Source organism: Rhamphochromis longiceps, linkage group LG18 (assembly GCF_057381845.1).
Source record: "Rhamphochromis longiceps isolate RC_006_pf linkage group LG18, R_longiceps_female_GT1.1, whole genome shotgun sequence".
In the NCBI taxonomy this organism is placed as follows: Eukaryota; Metazoa; Chordata; class Actinopteri; order Cichliformes; family Cichlidae; genus Rhamphochromis; species Rhamphochromis longiceps.
Window position 1 is genome coordinate 17,416,415 of NC_140574.1, and position 21,840 is coordinate 17,438,254.

A 21,840-nucleotide genomic window follows, 5' to 3' on the forward strand; every position below is an offset into this window, starting at 1 on the left:
TTTCTAAAATGTTTAGCCTTCGTGACAGTTATTTGTAATTTCTAAGAAAAGCCTTGTTTGCTCAGTAGACAATACAAGGTGTCGAATTATGCTTTCCTTTAATCTGACTGATGTATCCATGGACCAAATAAAACAAGACATTCCATTTAGTTCCATCTCTCCAGCTGAAAATTCCCTGTCATGACGTGCATTACACGCTGACCCTCTTTGCATTTAGCAGATTATTAGTAATGTAATGATGCCCCCCTCTTCCCGAGCTGCTTGTCTTTGATGTGTGCCCACGGGGTCAGGGTTCATCCTACCAATCGACTGAGGAGCGAACCCTGATTTTCTGAGGCGAATTAAGACAGAGTCATTATAGCCTTCACTTTCTGATTTTTTTTTTTCTTCAGTTCTTGCCCCATGAGGGAAATTCTTCATCTGCAGTCTTCTGCAGCTGAGCCGGCTGTTCTGAAGAGGCAAAAATAATCCACCATGTCGACTCGCATCACTTGTGGCAAAACTGAAACATTTTCTGAGAGTTTTGTAATCCCAGAGAGTGATTTCTGCAACATCAAAATAAAGTAGGCTGTGCATTTCAAGTATTTTGTTTTTGCCAGAAGTTACATCCTTAAAGGTACAGTCAGTTAATTTTTTTTGAGGTTATTTAACAGAAAAAAAGGATACCGTACTTAAAAATCTAAGTATTAATTACAAACTTGTAATTAATCTATTAAAAATTCATGGGAGCAAGCGTTGGTCTGTGGAAGGTGCCATGTTTACCCACCATATTTGAATACAGTGGCCAGGAAGGACGTCTCCCTTCTGACTGATAACGTTTTACTCATGTGTCTTGAGACCGACCACATACGCAGCAGGCCAAAGTCAGAGAAAAGAAGTCCTAGGTGTTTTTGTGCTGTAGAGGGACATTTAAACTCGTGCCTCTAACTTCAGACGCTATTTAGGATCATACCTATGTTTTACCATCGGAGAAGGACTTCCCTTTACCAAAGAACTAAAAATCCTAAACAGGCTTATTTATTCCTGATATTGTCACTATTTCTTATTGTTAGCAGATTAGACATGCAAACCTCCCACCCATCTCCGCTGACAATGAGCCAGCTAAACGACAACAGGAGCTATAAGCTAAAAATCCAGTTAGGGATGTTCTTTCCCCCTGATAAACAGTTTGATTATATTCTTATATCACATAACAGTTTATTCAGTAAACATCAGAGTAAAATGTTAGATCCACTTCAAGACAGTTTCACTAACGCTGGCTAACAGCAGCTAACAGCAGCTAACAGAGGCTAACAGCAGCAAAAAAAAAATGCCAGTGCTTATAAACAGAGAAGCTTTCATATCCTCATCAACACAAATCAGTTATTGTGAACTCTCCTGTTGCTCCCTCGCTCCTGTTTCAGGGCCATTTGCATGCTGTTTGATTTATGGAGGACTGCAGACAAGCATGTTTGCATGGGTTACGTAGCCTTCTGTGCAGACAAATACCAATGCAAACTAACACAAACGCAGTGCCATAAAATAGACTTAATCCAGGGGTTTCCCCACATAGAGAAGTTTAGTAGTGCATTATGTGTCTCCGTTTCTGCTTTGTTTTGCATATAAAGTAATGGTTAACTTGAGTGTGTATAAATTGTTCTTACCAAAGCCTGCAGATGTGTACACGGTTGGTCAGTTGGACCAGTTTTGTGTTTAGATTCCTTGAATTCACAGAGGGGGGGAAGAGGCTTTGAGCCAGATGACTGGTTGTCTGCAGCTTTCTATTCAATTCAAATGATTTTGACAGACCAGGACAGGCAAATGGTTAAAATGATGGAGTGAACATGTTAGTCTCTACATGTTACAGTCAGTTTTAACAAGCAGGATGATATCAGAAAAAAGCAAATGAAGAATTATAATATTATTTTATACAATATGTAGCAGAAACAGCTTTCTGGCATTGATAAACATCAATAACTGTCTTTAAAAGTCACAATGTGTCATTTCCACATGTTATATATGGATTTAAAAATAGGATTGTTTTATTCAGTGGTCCTTGGTGAGCATGTTGACAGATTTTGTTAGTTTTGAAAAGAGCAAGAAAAATCTATTTAATTTTGTTCAAGTTTCAGTTGGTAAAGATGGGAAGCCAAGATATTAAGGAAGTCTTTTGGAGTGCATGGACCTACATTGCATTGTGTAGACTTCATCCTTTGCATGGGACTGTAAATGCACTGTAAGTGTTTTCTCCATGAAGAAGAAGCTTTGAGGTTTTCTGTTTTATTTGCTGTGGGATCTTGTTGGGCCAAAAGATGCAAAAGCCAGATCCTGCCAGCAAGTGTCTCTCCCACACACTCACACACACAAAAGGGTGAGAGGTTGGGTACCCTGGGAAAATCTTGAAAAGTTCTTGTGCAGCTAAATTTAATATACATTTTGTTCTGTGGCTGGCTTCCCTGGTTTGTGCCAGGTCATTTTTAAACATAAGCGGAGTCTTGCTCCATGTTAAAAGTGCGATGGTGTCATCACCTTTACACGGAGCGTCTGCATTTCACGATGTTTTCGTTATTTATTTATTTTTAATGAGAATTAAGACCGAGGCGAGGAAAAAAAAACCCTACTTTTTTCTATTTATGGTTTTGCTGCTCCCGTTACAGAGGAAATATTACATGGCTGCATCAGGTGTGATATGGATCTAGCGCACTCTAAATGGATCCACCTGAGGAGTTAAGAGGCAGCAGCGGTGTCTGTCACGCTTAGCCTCAGCAAAATGACAAATCCTTCTCCTTAAACCCCCTCAACGAGACATGCACCAACATGGAGCACGTGATTTCTTTTTCTCCCCCCACCTCCTCCTCCTGATCTCTTTCTTCGCCTCAATATAAGAAATAAATTTAAGAGATGAATCAGAGAAAAGGCAATGAGCAAGAATGCAAAAAAGAAAAAAAAAAGTGGAGATTTTTGAAGGGGGAGTGCTGAATGCGTGTACCACCAAAGAGAAAAGGGATATGACTCAGAGCGCTTCATCTAACCACAAATGGACTCGGTCCTATATTGCCAGTTTCTATTTTAAAATTCTTATATCGGAATCAAGAGTGTCTGATAGCAGTTGTCTGGGAAAGGCGGGCGTGGTTTGTGGTCTTGTCTGACACTGTCTTTAGAAACACTTCCCAGCAAAGGTGGACCAGAGCTGGGACTTAAGTGTCATGGGAAACGGTGCCATATGTCCACGTTGATTTCCCGGTGTTTCAGCGCGTTTTGACAGTTGGAATGAAATATGATCTGCCGGTGGCGCAGCGAAGAGTTCTCGGGGTGTTGTCTGTATTTGAAAAGCAGGTGTTACTTTGTAAATCCCAAATCTCCTTTCTCATCTCCCACCTCGCTCCCGGCTTGTCTCTCACATCTGATGGGTGGTCATGTTCTGCATTTGGGAACATTTTAGGCAGCATCGCCGGATGCCTCACAAATTGAGGGATGGGGAAATAAAAAAGACTTTGCCTGCTGCCTTTGGACCGTGCAAGCTGAATTAGACCCAACTTTTGAGTTTGTTAGTTGAGAGGCATGTGCATAGACAGCAAAGGGTACTTGTGTTTTAATTAATACATGAAAGAATTACCGCAGTGGTCTCTTGATTTTTTTTAATGAGCTATTTTTTTCCCTCTCCTTGGCCAGCAATCAGAAAGTTCCCCTGAGCAGATTAGAAATACTTCAGTAAAGAACAAAGAAGCTGGGGAAAAAAGAGGCAAAATATTAAGAATTCAAATGAGACTTTATTATTTTCTCCCCCCCTTCCCAGTGAATATCTTTACTCCACTAGAGCAAAACCTGCTCTGTGACCACTCGGATATTGGATTATGGATGCATCTCCCACCGTTGGAGCAAAAGCTTGACTCCGAGATTTGCTCTTTCTTCCAGAGATGTCGGCTACCAGTAGTATGGGGAATGAAACAATATGAAAAGACAAACAATCCTGAAGTACTCCTGCTGTGACCTCTGTGGGGGCACTCTTATTTGACTAAAGGCTACACCCTCCTTTATGCTGTGGAGAAAGCGTCCCTGTCAAACCGAAGCCCAGAACAATGGGGGCCAGCCTCGGGGAAACAGGGCCATTTGCATGCAGCTGTTTGCCGTTTCCCGGACCACAAAGGCCAATCAAAGGATCCTTAATGGAGGATGACAAGCGTCAGCCAACGCCTTTGCTCTCTGTCTGTGCCAGCCCTCGCCGCTCTGTCTACCCTCCCAAAGTGGCCCACGTTTTGTTTTTTTTTTCCGATCGGGCATTCCTTAACTTTTTTTCTCTCTGTCTGTCCTGATGCCGTGGCCTTTGAAGGGTTAAAGGTTGGTCACGACAGCACTCTTGAGAGGGAATGCTCAGAGCAGCAAAGATCACCCCGAACATGTGTGTTACGGTCTGCCGCGTGCAGTCGCCAAATGGCGATACCTCGACACCAAACCTCCATTATCTTTTCGCTTCATCTCCAGGGTTTTAAGAGCCACGGAGTGTAAGTCTGTGGATGGTTTTAGATGCACCCATCTGAGCCACAGTGCCACTTCCAATTTCAAGGGTGTTGATAGAAAACAAAATATGTATTATGAGGGGGATTGTCACCAGTGAATTATAGGCTGTCAACTGGAGAAGCCAAAGAAGAAGAAGAAGAAGAAGAAGGAGGGGGAAAAAAATCACCCAGAATGCAACATATTGAGAAGCAGTCCCAGCCCTTGCTTTGCTCTCTTGAGCTCAATAGACAGCTTAGCAGGCAGGTCAGGGGGAGGAATCTGAAAAGCTACTTTCCTCTCGCAGTCACTCACTGACCAGAATGCATGATAAGACTTCATGTCAACAAGGCCAGGAATAGAGATCACAGCCAATTATAGCCAAGTCAAAGTGGTTACCATGGCTAAACATAATTCAACTCTCTCAATAATTTTGCCATTTCAAGTTAATCTGAGGTACGGATACATTTGGAGCAGTCTGTTCTCTGCAGTGTTTGTGTTATGGATTTTTCCTGCAGTTTTCTCTACACCGTTTTTTTTTTTCTTTTTTCTTTTTCCTGCAGCTGGTGCCCTTCTGTCGCAATCTTCAACTGCTGCAAAGTTGAACAGTCAAACAAAGCACAGAACGCGAGATGAAAAGCTTTTCATGCCTCCCTAAGACATTGACATTTGTGCACACAAACAGTCTTCCCCCTCCTCGCCAGAATCTCGCAAAAGTTGTTTAAACCGAGAAAATCAACACGAAAGGATACCGACACCCAGAAACCTCTTATTGGCACAAGGTTTTTCCTTCATAGCCGTGTTTAAATCCTAAGATCTTAAGCGAAACCCAATTAAGTCGACCGAAAATATTTTACTTTGAATTCGGCTCTGTTCTTCTTCCTACAGTACCAAAAAAAAATAAAAAATAAAAACCATTATATGTATTTTAACTTTTTTAGACAGATTTGTCATTACTTGCCCAATTACAAGTTGACAAGACGGTCATTAATGAGGCCGAGACTATCTACAGTTTGGAAAAGAAGCAATTTGTTCTTTAGGCCGCCAGTACGGTCTAGATACTCCCCCTAATTGATGTACTGTTAGCCTATAACCAGAGAAATCTATACAAGCGAGGGAGGAGGATGCCGCCGAGGCACAGGCCTAATCAATCGTTAGGCTTCTGTTGACAACAGCATGCTATCATGCCATAGCGGTCTGATAGATAGGCAGAGTAGTCAGTGGACAACCAGAGAAAGGAGGTTACAAAAGGCAGATGGCGTGTGCGTGCGTGTGTGTGTCCACGAGGGTGTTTCAGCCGAAAGACTCGTCTCCCTGCTTAGAATTTTAAAACCCAATGAAATGCATTCTTTCTGTCTGTCCTCTCTAGCTGCCGTGATAAACCCGTCACTCCTTCCATGAGGAATGGCAGGCAGACCGATCATTAGTCTTTGCAGCAAAGCCGACGACTTCTCTCTGTGTTTTATCATCCGCCATTCTGGACAGGTTTTCTGAAAGGTTTGGGTAATTGTAGTAGTTATTGGGAAAGATGGAGTGACCCCGCAGCCCTCCACTTATGGCTCGGCTACAATGACGTCTCCTAATGAGGTGATAAACAGTCCAGCTAAGCAGAATCTACTGGCCATTAGATAGATCATGGTATTATAATGAAATGTCTAGTGGCCGAATGCCAGAGAATTTATACCATTAGTTTCATATTTTGCTGTCCTGCTACCGCTTCTAGTGTGTGCAGGAGTTTTTCCTAATGCACAATGACTTTAACATTATATTCTCAACAGTGTGTGTTTCACAGATGTTATTTTTTTTGTCTGTTTGCTGGTGTGACATGTACAGAGTGACATAGAATATCATTATAACCGGGGCCAGGCACAGCGGGCTGGAATGGCTAGCAGACGTGTGTGTTGGGGTTTAAGGGTAGGAATTTCAAGCCCGAATCACTTCAGCTTTGAGCAGTTCAGACAATGCTAATTGCATCAGACCCTGACTGTCAAAAGTGTGAGGATAATTAGAGTGAGGGGGCAATGTGAACCCGGGGTGGTAAGTGTTAGTACATGACAATGCTCAGAAGCCAATGGGAGCATGGAAAAAGGTAACAGGCTGAAAGGAGGGCTAATTAGGAGAGAGCAGTGCAGAAAATACAAATGGTAGCTGCCCCCTCAGGGGCCCACCATTGCTGCAAACAACGGCGATTATTGGCAGTTCATGCAGCGCTCTGCTTGCACTTCTTAAATGGAACACATTTCCATGTTCTGCTTAGATTTTACCTAATTGTTTTCTCAAAATTGCAGACAGTTATGTTTTTTTTTCTTCCTTTCTCTTTCTTTCGTTTTTTTTTTTTTTTTTTTTGTAGTTCGGATCATTTTAACCCCACATAATGGATCTTTTTCTTTTGCTTTCTCCAGTTTTGTTCCCTCTCTCTTTGTAAATCATATCTGTGGCTCCACTCTATTCGTGATGCAGCAGTTTATTACTTAGGGGAAGAAAAAAAAGTTAGAAAACGAAATGCTGAGAAATAACCTGTCCCAGTGTAATTTGCTGAAAGGAGGCAGAGATTTGAATGAAATAGTTAATATTCCCCTTAAAGCAGAGCTATTTGGCTGCGCTCCATCTATAGATTTTTCCTCCTGTGTGGACTCCAGACTGTCCCCTGTTCGATTGCCGGCACTGTAAAATGGATTATATTACACTCCTTTCTGCTGGGATTTTTGCCCTTTTTCCTCCTCCTCCTTCTTCTTCTTCTTCTTCTTCTTCTTCTTCTTCTTCTTCTTCTTCTTCTTCACAGAGCAAGAAAAGCAAAAGAAACAAATGCTGGGGTGGAGGTCTCTAACGACCGTAAAACAAACTATTCTCTGTCCAGTTCAGTTTGGCTCTGCGGTGGTTGTTCTCTATAGGTGGAGACCTTCCGGATGCACTGTGGCCTTTGTATTTGCTCAAGAATTTATGAGGTTACCATTGGTCTCCAGTGATTCAAAATTTGATGTCTTAGCCAAAAGGCTTAGACCACAAAGCGATGGAGACATGAATTGTTTCGTCTTTCCCCGGTCCTATATCGCGTGTAATGGCCCTTCTGTTTAAAACTGTGGTAAACGTTGGACTGCTGTTGCCTATTTATTTTGCGCCAGCGGATTTTTACTGCATGATGTGTGGTCTTATTGTATCAAGAGCAGTGATCCTTTTAACTCGTTCTTTTTTTTCCCCCCCTGATTTAATGTGCTTCTTCTCTGTCTCCGTGCGTCTCACCCTCTGTCAGGGTTCAGCCGAGCTGCCTTGCCTTTCGGGCTGGTCCGGAGGGAGCTCTCATGTGAAGGATATGCAATTGATCTCCGCTGCCCGGGGAGTGATGTCATTATGATCGAGACGGCCAACTACGGCCGGACTGACGACAAGATCTGCGATGCTGACCCGTTCCAGATGGAGAACGTCCAGTGCTACCTCCCCGACGCCTACAAGATTATATCACAAAGGTAAAAAAAAAAAAAAAAAAAAGACAAAACTCTGTCATGAAAGGGCGGATCTTATTTCACAAACACAACCAGGAGCTGAGGACTAAAAGTAAGGCTCTCGTTTTTTTGTTTTTTTTCCCGTTCCCCCTTCTCTCCGCGCCAGACATTCCCTCGCACAAAAGAACTGTTAAAATTATCGCCCCACTCGTGCAGCCACCTACATACCGGACAATTAATCGACATCTCACCCCTTGTTAAATGTAATTTGTTCGTCCATTGACGAGATTATGTAGGTGGCATTTGAAATTTTCGAAAACTGGGGCGCACATTAATTCTTGACAGGCAGGAATTGACATCCGTGCTGCAGAGCTCTTCAAACCAGCTGCGCGTTGTTGCCTCTGTTTGAGTCATAATCAGCGTGTCACGGTCTCGCTGGCAGACTGTGGGGAAAGGAGGACCCAAAATGCAGGACTCTACAGTGCAACAGTGTTTATTTACAGTGGTGACAATCCAAACAACAATAAATCCCCCCGTGCGATCCCAACTCCCGTTCCGTGTCTTCTCCTTTATCCCGTGCTCCGTGCTCTGTCTCCGTTCCCTGTGTACTCTCCGTGTGCTGCCTCCTGGTCGCCACAATTCCTCCTGAGGAAACACGCATACCAAAGGCAGCCGTGAGTACAAAACCTAACAGTAGACTTGCACTAACCTTGCACAATACACTTAAGACCGACGGGAAGTCACTCAACGATCCAGCGTCGAGGAGCTCTCAGCCACACTGTTTTGAAGCTCCTCTGACGAGGCTTGATCGGCGCCAGGTGTGTGTGGATTCCTGGGTGGGACCGGTCAGCTGGCAGGGCCACACCCACCAGGCCTAAAAGTGCCTGCCACGACCGCACCCTCACATACACAAGCACACACCCCTAAACACCTGACAGTACACCAACACGGAAAAACAGGACAGCAGACACAACCATAATAACAACAACCACAATAATGATAATAATAATAATAATAATAATAATAATAATAATAATAATAATAATAATAATAACTACAATAGTAGTCCACACTGCTCACGGACCCCGAATCCCTGGAACTGGGTCCGTGACACAGCGTAGCTCAGAGAACTGCGAGTCACATGAACACCCTCTTAATTCCCTATCTGGAACATTGGGCTTGCTTTGTTCAAACACTTGTAGTGCATTGAAGTGGCTTTGCCTCAGGTAGTGAGCAATGCCCATCATCATGCCTTTTATCCTGGTTACCCTCTCACAGGATGCTGCCTCTCTGTCAAATGACATCACAGCAACACTTTAGCTCCACTGCTGCTTACCCCTAGAGGAGTGTGTGTTTTTAAAGGGCACTGGATGAACTATTCATAAATAGTAACCAGCACAGTTCATCTTCTAATGCACTGCTCTGTCTTTAACCTGCCCCCCCCGTGCACTAGCTTCTGAGCATCATCGCCCACCATCTCAGACCTCTGGGATTTTTCCCTGCTTCGCTCTCTTCTGTATTTACTCCCATGAGGGATAGATCAAATCCAGCAATCTTATTCTGTCTTTCTAAATTTACAGCACCGCCTCAGTACGCTCACATAGTAACATGCTGCTGACAGTGTCCATGCCCCTCGGTTTGACTGCAACCTGCCACACTGTGCGCCACATCTGTTGACAAGTCAGACTCTCACTCGCCGAAGCTACACTTCAAACTTATCTCAATTGAAGATTCCCTGGAGGCAGTGTGCGAGTGAAGGCTTTGAGAAGAGTCTGCACCACAAGCCCTTAACCAGAATTATTCTAATGATTCAGATCAGAGGAAATGGGCTCCTGACCGTAATTAAAGTTGATGTGATAACTGGGGATGTTAAAGCAGTCACAAAGCTTTGGCAGACACTGATCAGCCCTCCTTCAGTCTGCAGGAAACCAGAACAAGAACAACTAAGACAACATTGACACAGACTCCCCTGCCAGAATCATCAAGATTAACAAAAGGCAATAGCTCCACGGACATAAACAAACATATTAAACAAGATTGGGGAGACAGAAACAGTGGGGAGCCTGCTGCACAGAGTGGCAGTTTTTGCCGGTTTGGAAATTGCGATAGAAAGTATTCATCAACCGCCTGTTTTTCCACAACAACAACAACAACAACAACAAAAAACCAACTAACAGGAATCAAATGGCTTGATTTTCAGCATCTACATCAAAGTGTTTTGTCAAGTGAAATGTTTTGTTGTTCACGCAAAAAAGTGTTTGGATGAAAGATGCATGAAGGAACTGATGGAACCTCAGGTTTGTAGGTCACTTTAATATTCAGGTGATCATCCCCTCAGAGATGTACTGTAAATGGACGGTATGTCTGACCTTTCTCTCTGTCTGCTCTTCTCCCTCCGTATCTCAGTTGGCCACCAGCACAAATGCAAAAATACGCCTGTTTTGCTGACTTCCATTACCTTATTTCAACGGCCGCCCATTCCGTGACCTGTTACAAAATGCCCGAATAAAACTTTTACCAGATCAAAGGTGCAGCGTTTTCATGCGAGACTTCAAGGACTTTCATTAGATTGTGCTCGGTGCAATAAAGATTGCATGCAGTGATTTCAGCTGCAGTTTAAAACAGAGGAAGACTGTCAGGATGCTTAGCAACAACACATCTGCTGTTCTCCAGAGCACTAGGACTAAAACTTAAAGCTGAATAAATGCCACAGTGGGTTCATTAGTATTTATATCCTTTACTTGAAGGTACACCGATCGATATTTTGTAGTTACAATGAATCAAGCGATAATGTGCAATGTGAAGGGTTTTCTCTTGTAACGATGAACCCTTCAGAGCATCGGCCCCCAACTCTCCAGTTATCCCTCCGTTCATCTTTTAACTCCTGGCTTTGGTTTCCTGGACTGCATCAGACTCACTGCACGTCTCTGTCTGTAACCACAGGCTGTATATAAATGATGGAAGTAGCCACCATGATAGTGAAGTCCCATTATGAGGCTTTGAAATGAGCATCTTGGCCATCTTGACGTTCTTAGACCGGATCTGGATCTGACAGAGAAATCGACCATCCATTTATCTATTCATCCATTTTCTTAACCACTTATCCAATTCAGGGTCACGGCAGAGCTGCAGCCCATCCCAGCTACAGGGTACACCCTAGACAGTCCATCATGGCCTCATTAAGAGAGTGTTTTTACTGCGGTCATAAATCAAGCGAGCAGCGGGGTCATTTCAGTACAGTTTGACCTCTTTTTGCAACCAGGAATCACCCACTACTGACCGACCATTATCCAAAATGCAAGTTTACACGACAGCTACACTTTAGACAATGCTAAGGCACTTCCATTTTTATATACAGTCTGCATCTCCAACAAACGACTCAGTGAAACACACAAGTCCTCAGCTGGAGACCCATATAATTATAGCTGCAGGTAACAGAGACCAAAACAGCGCTTAAAGGACACCAAATGATCTCTAATGTTTCAGCGCTTTGTGTAGTTAGGCAGGCGTTTCTGTATTTTTCTACCCTTATTTGACCAAAAAGTGGGGAAAAAAACAAAAAGTGGCACCCACGCTACAGCTTTTAAGAGCAGATCGCTTTTCATTTAGAAACTCCTGCTTGTGTTTGGGTAATAAGTAGGTAGATTTTCTTACTTACTGACCCAGAAATAATGTCCACTGATTGCTGCTTTTGAGCTCTCTTAAGACCAGGAGTGCTCACCAAAAAGTGAATGCCAGCCCAAGGTTTACTCGTCTTTTACTGTTTTGCTTTGTTTTTTTTGTTTTTTTTAAATCACTTTGCATTCTCTGCCTCCTCCGACAGCTGCACTCCTGTTTCCTTTGCCAGGTAGGGTTTCCAGCATCCGCTAATTCAGCTACCCGGGGAAAGTTCCTGATATTTGTGGAAAAATAAAAAGTGCTGTCCTGTTTCTGTTTTGGTTGTGCAGTCAAGCCTTTATTTCCTCTGGAAGATTTTGTACCACGTGGCAGACAGAACTCATCAAAGTGACTGTGCACGTAATGATAAGTTGTAATGATAAGCCCAACGCATGCAAGCATTGAAAATAAATGACTCACTGAAAAATGCTCACTTTCAAGGAATATGTTACTCTGCTGTGAATGTTTTTAGTGACTTGATATTGGTTACTCATCTATAGGCAACACCTAAATACGGTAGTTTTATCTCTCTGATATACTCTTGTAAATCCTCTGAAAATAAGTACAAGCACAAAATGAATTACACAAGCAATTTACAAATACCTGCAACCATATTACTTGATTAAATATACCCTCTATCACCGGGGCTGTCGTCGGTCCGGCTCATAAACTCATAACGTAGAAGTAGATCAAATATGTTGGGGTGCATTTTAATCAAGTGTGTTGTTCTTATCTGCCGTCAGTCAGTTCACATTTTGATGCAGTGACCCTTCTCCTTTGCAGCAGCCCTCTTGAGCATTCACTGCAGTGAAGCCACAAAAGCACCTCTCCTAAGTGCAGCTGGCAGCGTTAGTGTCAGTGATGTTGAAACCGTGGCCGATGATGCCGATGCTATTTGTTAACTCCTTAATGGGAGCCCCCACCCCCACACCGTATAACGTTTATAATCCATTAGTTTGAAGAAAATGGCTCTTGTTGTTAAGATGCATGCTCTGTCTCTTAATGCACACACATTTACCTTTACGTTCATTAATTCGACCAGAGCCAAAAAGTGCACTGTCATGGTTTCGTGTGGTTGCCGTGCAGCACGACTCCCATTTGCAGCGACAGGAAGCTTCTCGAATGACTAATGGTTCTTTGTCCGGTCTTCAAATGTACGTCCAACTTGAATTTGTGCTTCAGACCTTCTGAAAAATTTATCTGAGGCTTGCAAATTGCTTAATGTCCTATTTTGGTGCCATTTTCTGTCTTTCTTTCTTTCTGTCTTGCTTTTTTCTGGCTCGCCTCTGTCACTGGTGACATTCTCAATCCCTCCATCTCAGCAGAGCTTGATTGAAGTGGAGCCAATTTCAGCCTATGCAGTATTTAAATAAACTCAATCCACTGCTGTTCTTTTCCTTCCCCACCTCCCCTCCTTTTCTTCTGATTTACTCGAACTTTTTCAGCACCCAGAAACATCTGCTAACATGCACGCATACCGTCTCTGCAATCCGCACATCAGACTCTGACTTAGGGACACCATTTCACACTACAAGGCCTCTCATCGAAATGACGCTCTCGTGCCATGCAGAGGAGCTGCTGTTGCACTAGAGGCCAGCCATTCATGTCCACTGCATGTCACCGCCACCTGTCGCGTGTGTCTTAATGAATGTCTTCTCTTTCAATAGCGGTGCGAAGACTAATTCCTAACATGCCTTTAGCAGCTCTTTCGCTCTGTCGTTCATCACATCATGCTCATTTACTCTTCCTTAATGTTTTCATTCCTCTCTCTCTGTTTGCAAAGGTTTAAACTTGAGTGCATTTGTGACAGCTCCGGCTGGGATTTGATCGATTACAGTGTAGCTGTAACGATGAATTTTCTCCCCCCTCCCGGCCTCATCTTTGTTATTAATGTTATCTTTGAGGAGTGCTCTTGCTGTGGGTAGTCATGATGAAATCTCTGGTCAATCTTTTTTTCTTCTTTAGGTGCAACAACCGTACGCAGTGCGTGGTTGTCACTGGCTCTGATGTCTTTCCCGATCCATGCCCTGGCACCTACAAGTACTTAGAGGTCCAGTATGAGTGTGTTCCATATAGTAAGTACCGCTATCCAAATCTCATACTGAAATCTTACTGTGTGCAATTGAAAATGGTGTGATGTAACCGCTGTGTCTCATCATTTGCAAGTATTTTGCAGTTCGCCCTTACGGACGGTGCTCCCGCTGATGTATTTGAAACGGGATTGTAGCATTAATGACGCTAAGTTATGTTGAAATATGAAGTGTTTTGGTCATTTAAAGCTCCAGTTCACCCCAATAATGAAAACAAAAATCGAAATTACATTTAATGGAATCCACCCATGCAGGCCGTTTTAGACGTTTAAATCACCTTATTTGACATCCGTTTGACCCTAATTCTGGCTCTGGTTCCAAATAACTGGATTAATTAAAGGCTTCTTTTTTTTTTGTAATGACCATCCTGCCTTAGTCTTATTCGGGAAACATTCAAGAAGCTTTATTCCTGTTTTCACTTGACCCTGCCTGATAAAATAGCAACTCTCACTGCTGGCAGTTTGGTTAATGTTAAGTTTGCAAGAGCAAAAATGTCTTTTATGAAGCTGAGGTCCACCAGGCGTTCTCTGACAGGGTCAAACAAAATGTTACACGCAACGCACAAAAAGCAGATTTGAGTCTGGTTTCGGATCCATATATAAAGCCCCATCCCTGTCTGCAGCGGTGATGTATTTGTGCAGCACGCGGGACTGAAAAGTCGTAATTAAAGTATTTCAATAGCAAAATCTCTTTCAGGAGCAGAATTGCTGTTTGTCTGGATAAACCGCAGCGCTTACTGTCAAGAGTTATCACTGGAACTACTTTCCACTGAACAAACAGCCGTAGTAAAAGGTTCCCCCCCCCCCCCCCCCCCCTTTTTTTTTCCCCTTTTGTAAAACTGTCTCTTTTGTATTTGGCTTCTAGCAGAAATTTCAGCAGTTTTCACGAGCAAAACAAAACACCTACAAAAAAAAAGAAAATAAAATCCCAAAACTATCTGCATGAGGCGATACCATTAGGAGTGTGGAAGAAAATATGTTTACTGGTAATTTCATTGAGCTGACTTTCCACCGGTCTTAACTTGAGATTTGTTGTCTTTCGCCGAGATGTTACAAATAATTGGGTACACTGGTTTTTGCTTTTGTTTTGTTTTTTGCATTCATACAGTGTGTTCAGTCATTTAATTTGAGAACACATTGAATAAGAGGCAGATTAAAAATTAAAATGAATGTGCATCTGCTCTTAGATTAAACCAGAACTCATGTATTCAGCTGTGAAGTGTCTCTAGTATTCCATTATGAAAGTGGCTTAATTAAATCGCTTGAGAGTTGGTTGGTTTGTTTCTGGTGTCTAGTTTAACTAAATCTACCTTAAGAGTGTTATAGACTAGTTTATAAAAAGTTAGTCCAGGCTTCATTTAAATCCTTCGTATTTAAATTGATGAAATGTAAACATATTCAGAAATATTCACTCTTTTTTTTTCTTCTTCTTTCAAACAGACCTCCCTTTCACCTCCTGTCTAATCCCCCCGACTAACCTCTTTGCTCTTGATTTTTTTTTCTCCTTCCTTTCAACGTTCGATCTCTCACATATTGTCTCCAGCCTCCCCCCACCCCATTCCTCTGCCCCAGTATATGCAGCTTCGACAGCCCACTAAAGAAACTCCATATTAGGCCGAATATCCATCAGTCATCTCATGTGCTGTTGCTCTCTTTGGCTCATTTGAGAGTTTGGTCTGTAACATTAGCACCGTGTCATGTTTTACGTGTGTGGGCGAGCGAGTTTGGAAGCGAGTTTTGATTTGTGTTTATAAAGTTTGAACAAATTCCACCCGCAGTCAATACAAGCCAAAAATAATTACTGTGCTGTTTCTCTAAGAATGTTATCCATCTAAATATGAGCCGAACTTTGAGATTTCTATTCTCCTGCCACTTAGGGGGAAGCATTTTTAGAGGGATTTGCTCTGCTTTTGCAGTGGCCAGTGCATTATTTTGTTGGCAGACAAAGACGACGAAAACGAAACGTTTAATGCACTGGAAAACACGGCGCGTAGCTCGTCTCTGGTCATATAACTTGTCTGTTTTTATATCCTAGGGACGAGAGGCCGTTTTCACTAACAAACATCCTTGTTTTCTTTCCCTCCTCCAGCTCTTCCTCCCTAAGCAGCGCTGCAGTTCATCTCATGGTCATTCCCTCAGACTAATTCTTCTCTTTGTACCTGGTAGTTGACTCATGATAACCTTTCTCTCCCTTTTTCGCACTCTTTTTTTGCTTTCTTTTCCAATGCCTGAAATAGAAGTGGAGCAAAAAGGTAAATGAGTGGTCTGGTCCTTCCCTCCCCCTCCTTTGGCTCCTTGTTCTGTGGTGTTGAGTACAGCTCCCCCTTCACGTCTTCCCCCCCTCCTCTCCTGATTGCCTCTCCTGTCAAATGCTAAACCCATAGGAGGATTGTTTGCACCCACGGAGTCCAAATGGACACAATTTCAAATGACATCCGCGGTCATTAAACGTAGTTTTTCCCTGACAGTGTGACAGAAATCACCAACTGTCCGGTGTCGATTTGTTCCAGAACCCTGAAGAATCACTAGTTGTGTGTATATATTCTTATTTGGCTCAGTCGTAGTTTGCTTGGCCCAACTTCTGCTGCACCCATAGCACGTGATGTGAAATAGCAGTGATGGCTGAGTGAGATTGGCACAGGCTGAACAAAAAGTTTGAAGAAAAAAAAACAAACAGCAATTCACTGTGTTCCCTTTGTTTTTTGCTTTTTTAAAATCCAGAACCAATTAATTTAAAAGCAGCTAAACGGGAACCTTGCCATGGCCTCCCTCACCCATCAGTGGTTACTCTGTCTTTTTGCCACAGAAGTAGTGAAAATCCTTTACCACTGTTGCCTCCCCCCTCCCCTCCAACCTCCACTTTCATTTTTTACCTTCTGCTTTGCTGCCGCCACCACCACCATTAACAACCTGTTGTTCACTCCTATCGAAAGACGTGAAGCCCGTTACCCCTTATCATTTCGGTTTATGACCTCAGTCATGTGAGTATGCATGTGCAGTGTGTCCATATACCCAGCTGTTCGTGTGCCATTTGACATCACAACAGACTGGTATTTTTCGAAACAAGTTCCAATCGAAACACTGTGAACCCTACTACTTATTTCCATTTCCCACGTCTTTCGTTTGCAGGATTTTTCCTTTTTCTTTGTGTTCTCATTTTTGTTTTGTTTTGTCCCCGTTAGGATGTATCAGCAGACCCCTGAGATGCAAGTTCTCTCAACCACACGTTTCTCATTGTGAACAATCGCTGTTGATACATGCATTTGTTTTCTTTTCTTTTTTTCCCTGCTCATTAGCGGTAGTACAAAAGCACTAGTTTAAAGATTCCTCCAAAATCACAGTCCCTGATCTTTTTTGTCCTGCACTCAAGTCGCACAGCAGCGAGAATGATGCCTGTCAAATAATACTGTTTTTTTTTTTTTCTTTTCTCAAAAGTATATAAATTCTTGCCTTATTTTGTTTCACTCTCTTCTCTGTCACTAGTTTTCATTTGTCCCGGGACTCTGAAGAGTATCGGCGCCGCCACCTTCCTGTTTGAAGGCGAGCAGCAGGCCGGCTCGTGGTGCAAAGACCCGCTGCAGGCCGGAGACAAAATTTTCTTCATGCCCTGGACGCCATACCGCACTGACACCCTCATCGAATACGCCTCTCTGGAGGATTTAAAAAATGGTCGCCAGACGACCACCTATAAACTGCCGCACCGTGTCGACGGGACGGGCTTCGTCGCTTATGACGGCGCCATCTTCTTTAACAAGGAGCGCACGCGCAACATTGTCAAGTTCGACCTGCGCACGCGCATCAAAAGCGGCGAGGCCATCGTTAACAATGCCAACTACCACGACACCTCTCCCTACCGCTGGGGTGGCAAGACCGACATTGACCTCGCAGTAGACGAGCGGGGCTTGTGGGTAATCTACGCCACAGAGCAGAACAATGGCCGCATAGTGGTGAGCCAGCTCAACCCTTACACGCTCCGCTTCGAAGCCACCTGGGAGACGGCTTACGACAAACGCTCTGCCTCCAACGCCTTCATGGTATGCGGCGTGCTGCACGTAGTACGCTCCACCTATGAGGAGAACGAGAGCGAGGCGAGCCGGAGCCAAATCGATTACATCTACAACACCAAGCTGAGCCAGGGCGAGTACACAGACATCCTGTTCCCCAACCAGTACCAGTACATCACCGCTGTGGATTACAACCCCAGGGACAACCAGCTGTACGTGTGGAATAACTTTTACATCCTGCGCTACGACCTGGATTTCGGGCCGCCGGATCCCGCCGAAGGTGAGAGCTGCTTCATTGTTGTTTAGTCTTTGTCTAATTCTTCTATTGTTTGGCTGCAGTGTGGGATGTCACAGATGGCTGCCTTTTAATTTTGGATGCAAGTCAGGTGTGATATATAAAAAAAAAAAAGCGTTGCATTAGTCTTGGGGAAAGGGCTCATTTGCAGACAGAAATTACACATTCACCTTGGAATGAGGGATAGCTCCCAGTGGGGCTTGCATCGCAACCAAAAAAACAGCTCCTTTATTACCATGAGGCAAGCCGAGGCACTCCTTCCAGCTGAAGTTTGGACCCTATCAAATTCTTTAATCTCGGGCCTTATCCAAAACCATTATGAACACGGCCCTCCTGAACTCGCCTCTATTGCTGGGAATATGCTTGAGAGGTATTGTGCACAGTACGACACAGGTTATCCTCGCCCTCTTTACCTCGGGTTTTCAATTTGTTGCCATGGTTACCTCATCAACTTCACAGAGGCCATTTTTGCAACAGATCAGAAGATAATCGCTACCCTATTGTGGGATAATATTTTAAAAAATCGCCAGACTGAGGTGTGGGAGACTTATGTACCACTCGGTGAATCACGAGCAGGAGAGTGGCTGGAAAGCGATTACGCCGAAGAATCTCGTCTCGGGGGCTGTGGGGTGGGGACGGGGGGGGGCTTAAATTAATCTGTGAAGTGCTGAGAGGCGACATACGTGTCACCACACTGCGGCCTTACATCCAGCTGATAATGGGTTTAATTGCCTGACTGCTGCCATCTTATCCCATAAAGCTCGGCTTCTCTAAGTCTTCTGTATGAAGTGTGGAAAACAAGAATCTTGACCTGACTCGACGATACGTTAGAAGCTCAGGTTGCCCTCAGGCAGTGGTCCGGATTAGGTTATGATTTTTTAACTTCTGGATATTCGGGAGGGGCTACGCACAGCGGTGGGGGAAATCTGATTCCTGACCTGAGCTGTTGAAAAGTGGCGAGGGGGGTAGGGTGGGGGCGGTTTGCCGCTGACGTCTCAATGGAGGCTGTGTGCTCCTGAACTCTGGCCTCTTGTCAACACGTCTGTTTGTTTTCCCGCTGTTCCCTGGAATCTCCCCCGGCATGATAACTCGACACCCAAGGGAGGCTCCGGGTTTGTGTCTGAGTCGCGGAACAACCAAAGCCTCAATTAAGAGTATGTTGGAGAAGATATGAAAAATACTCCCAACTTTAATGAGTTCGTCATGCATGCAAACTGCCTGCTCAACTCCTCACGTCCTGATGTATGTAAATGTAATTAACAACTGAATTATCATAATTACCCTCCTTGTCTCAAAAGGAGTCTTGGGGAGAGGAGAAAAGTGGCCATCACAGAGCATTTTCAATGAAGGGCCTAATGTGCTCCCTCAGCTACTGCAATGGCTCGGTAAACATAAATGCCACTGAAGCCTGGTGTTGCCACTTGCTGCAGCAACAGTGCATTTAATCAAGAAACCCCAAAGAACATAGCTGTTGATTTCACTCATTATTCGAAGTGCGGGCTTCCTGCCACTGTTCCGTTGTTGGGATCCAATCAGAAATGTGTCTTTGCAGCAGAACTTGTCAGTGTGGTTCATTAAGTGCGCCTTATGAGAACATTATGAAATGTTGCGAGCTCGAGTAGGAGAGAGGAGGCATCTGTAGATGCCAAGGCCAGCAGCAGCAGCATGCCAGATCCCGTGAATGGCACTTGAAAATAATTGGTTCTTGTTTATTAGGTTTTTTTCAGATTTACACCTTTAACTTCTTTACTGTGTAGCTATTAGGATTTATTGCTGCCCATGATATGCCGTTGAATTAAACAACCTATTCTGCAGGGTAATCTAATGGTGCTGAAATAATGTCTCTCTCTCTCTCTCTGAAACTGTGGGGCACTTGAGGCGTAAAGGAAATTAATTGTGCCCATTAAGATTCATCGACCACAGAGTGAAGTTACCTCGAACACCAAACCCAATGTATCTCTCTCCTTTTTAGAGCTCGTGTAATACAATGAACGTCGGTGTCCTTTTCTGTCAGAAGCATCAACCTTGGCCGTAGTGCTCATCCTACAGAGGCGCTGAAACGCTAGCAGGATTAGGGGTTTATATTAAGTTGTTTTTTTTGTTTTTTTTAGCAAACTGATCAAAGCAGAAAATAATTGACCTTAGCAACTTGTCTATATTTCCTTTACCTTGTGTTGGTAACAGTGCAGGTTTCTTAATTCGGCCCCGGGTTGAGGTGATTAGCTCGGATCATTCCCCAAATCGATCGCTCTCGCCTATTGCTCTAAATAATTTGCGCAAGTTTAGAGGAAACTTCTATGCTCTGCTAATGCGTTGAGAACACGAAAAGCTCTGGTCAATATCTGGAGAGTCTACCTTCTCAGTGCCCGTAGTTACAGAACCAAGAGGGACAGCGGTAATGTATTCTCTGTGATGTGCAGAGACATTAGCGGATTTCAGTCCGAACAGCTCAGAAGTCAATCAAAAGGACCAGTAATTGCAGAAAGCTTTTCATGCGAACAAGGAGAGAAAACAGAAAATTAATTTGTCTTTTAGGTAGCATCGATTTGAGGTCTTAAAGACAAGAGGCATAAAATTATTGGCTTTATCCGAAACGCTTAGCTCCTTGGAATAGCATGGTAGCAGTGAGCAATAAGTGGGCTCTCTGCTAAATTACAAAACAATTATTATCATATCCTGCATGCGGCGCATATCTGTCGGCTAAATCCAGCTGTGCGCCATGCTGCACTTTGGTTTGCTTTCATATCTCAGAACGACGCCTCCAGGTGTGCCTTCAAGACGGAGGACATTTATAGATGTGTCATGCACTAAGCCTGTGTTCCACCCTCTGATGCATGATGTTTGGCAACAGAAATAGGGGCTCCAGAGAATGAGTCGGGGATTTGGAACAGCTCTAATTGTTCTGCTTGGTGGATTATGACAGGAAAACTTTTTTCAGTGGACCTTATAGGCCTATATGACAGAGGGTTTTGGGGTGTTTTGCTCAGAGTGTATTTCTGTCTGCGCATATATCTTCCTGTCTGCATGCATGTGTCTGTATTGTGAGCCGCTCTGCCATCCTTCTGACTCAGACTGTCAGGTTGTGACTGTGCTATGTCTGCTGCTCCACGGTATTCAGTTTCAGGCCTCATAAATTACCCCACACAGACATAGGATATGTCGGGCAGAGCCTTTTTCTGTCTTCTGCTCTTTAAAGAATAAGTGTCAATAAAGCAGTCAGCCCTGCAACAATTTCATAATAACTCCACTTTTTGTACTTTTAGGAGGAATAATGACATGAACTTTGGCATCGGATCAGAAAGTACACATGGATTGTTTTGCGGTTTTTTTTGTACCCTGCATGCCAAGCTCAAGTCACGAAAGCTTGAATCAGGCAGAAGAGCATTAGTGCATATAAACAGCCTAATGCAAAATTCATGACTTCTGGGATTTGTTTCTGTCATTAATTACCAGCAGTGGCTTTAGGTAAAGAGGCAAAAAACCAACTGTAGCTTCTGCGTGGCTCTTTTCCTCCCCCTCGCTGTGGAGTCAGGCCAATCAAACCACACATGGATACACGAGGACCCCCACATGGAGTCACGGTGGGCTAAGCTACCAGCTGCTGGCTGCAGTCTTATTTTTACCCATCAGACTGTACATTATTTACCGTGCTTCCTTCTTCCATTCATTACAAATCTATCAACTCGTATAGCTCCGAAAAGGAATTCTGGTAATGCAAGGATGATTTCTAACCGATGGCAATGATTTCCTTTCAGCTGTGTGGGTCTGTTTGTTCGTCTACTGTGAGGATTAGCCTTGTAAGTGATTCAGCTTCAAAACTGAAAGCAATTAAAACAGCTTGATTTGACTGCAGCTGTCATTGCTTTTCCCTTAATAGCAAGT

The 21,840-nt window shown here is 43.6% G+C and overlaps 1 protein-coding gene across 7 annotated transcripts in view; it reads left to right on the forward strand.

Annotated features, from left to right (window-relative positions):
* Window positions 1-21,840, forward strand: part of adgrl2b.1 (adhesion G protein-coupled receptor L2b, tandem duplicate 1) — a 91,187-nt gene that overhangs the window by 28,812 nt on the left and 40,535 nt on the right. For 5 of the 7 annotated variants that reach the window (XM_085389912.1, XM_085389914.1, XM_085389915.1 and 2 more), the window contains exons 3-5: window positions 7,724-7,937; window positions 13,536-13,645; window positions 17,143-17,943. In XM_085389912.1, the coding sequence (XP_085246038.1) occupies window positions 7,724-7,937; window positions 13,536-13,645; window positions 17,143-17,943 (1,125 nt within the window). Of the gene's footprint in view, window positions 1-392; window positions 564-7,723; window positions 7,938-13,535; window positions 13,646-17,142; window positions 17,944-21,840 lie in introns of those variants that run through there. The other 2 variants (XM_085389917.1, XM_085389918.1) reach the window with 2 other exon arrangements.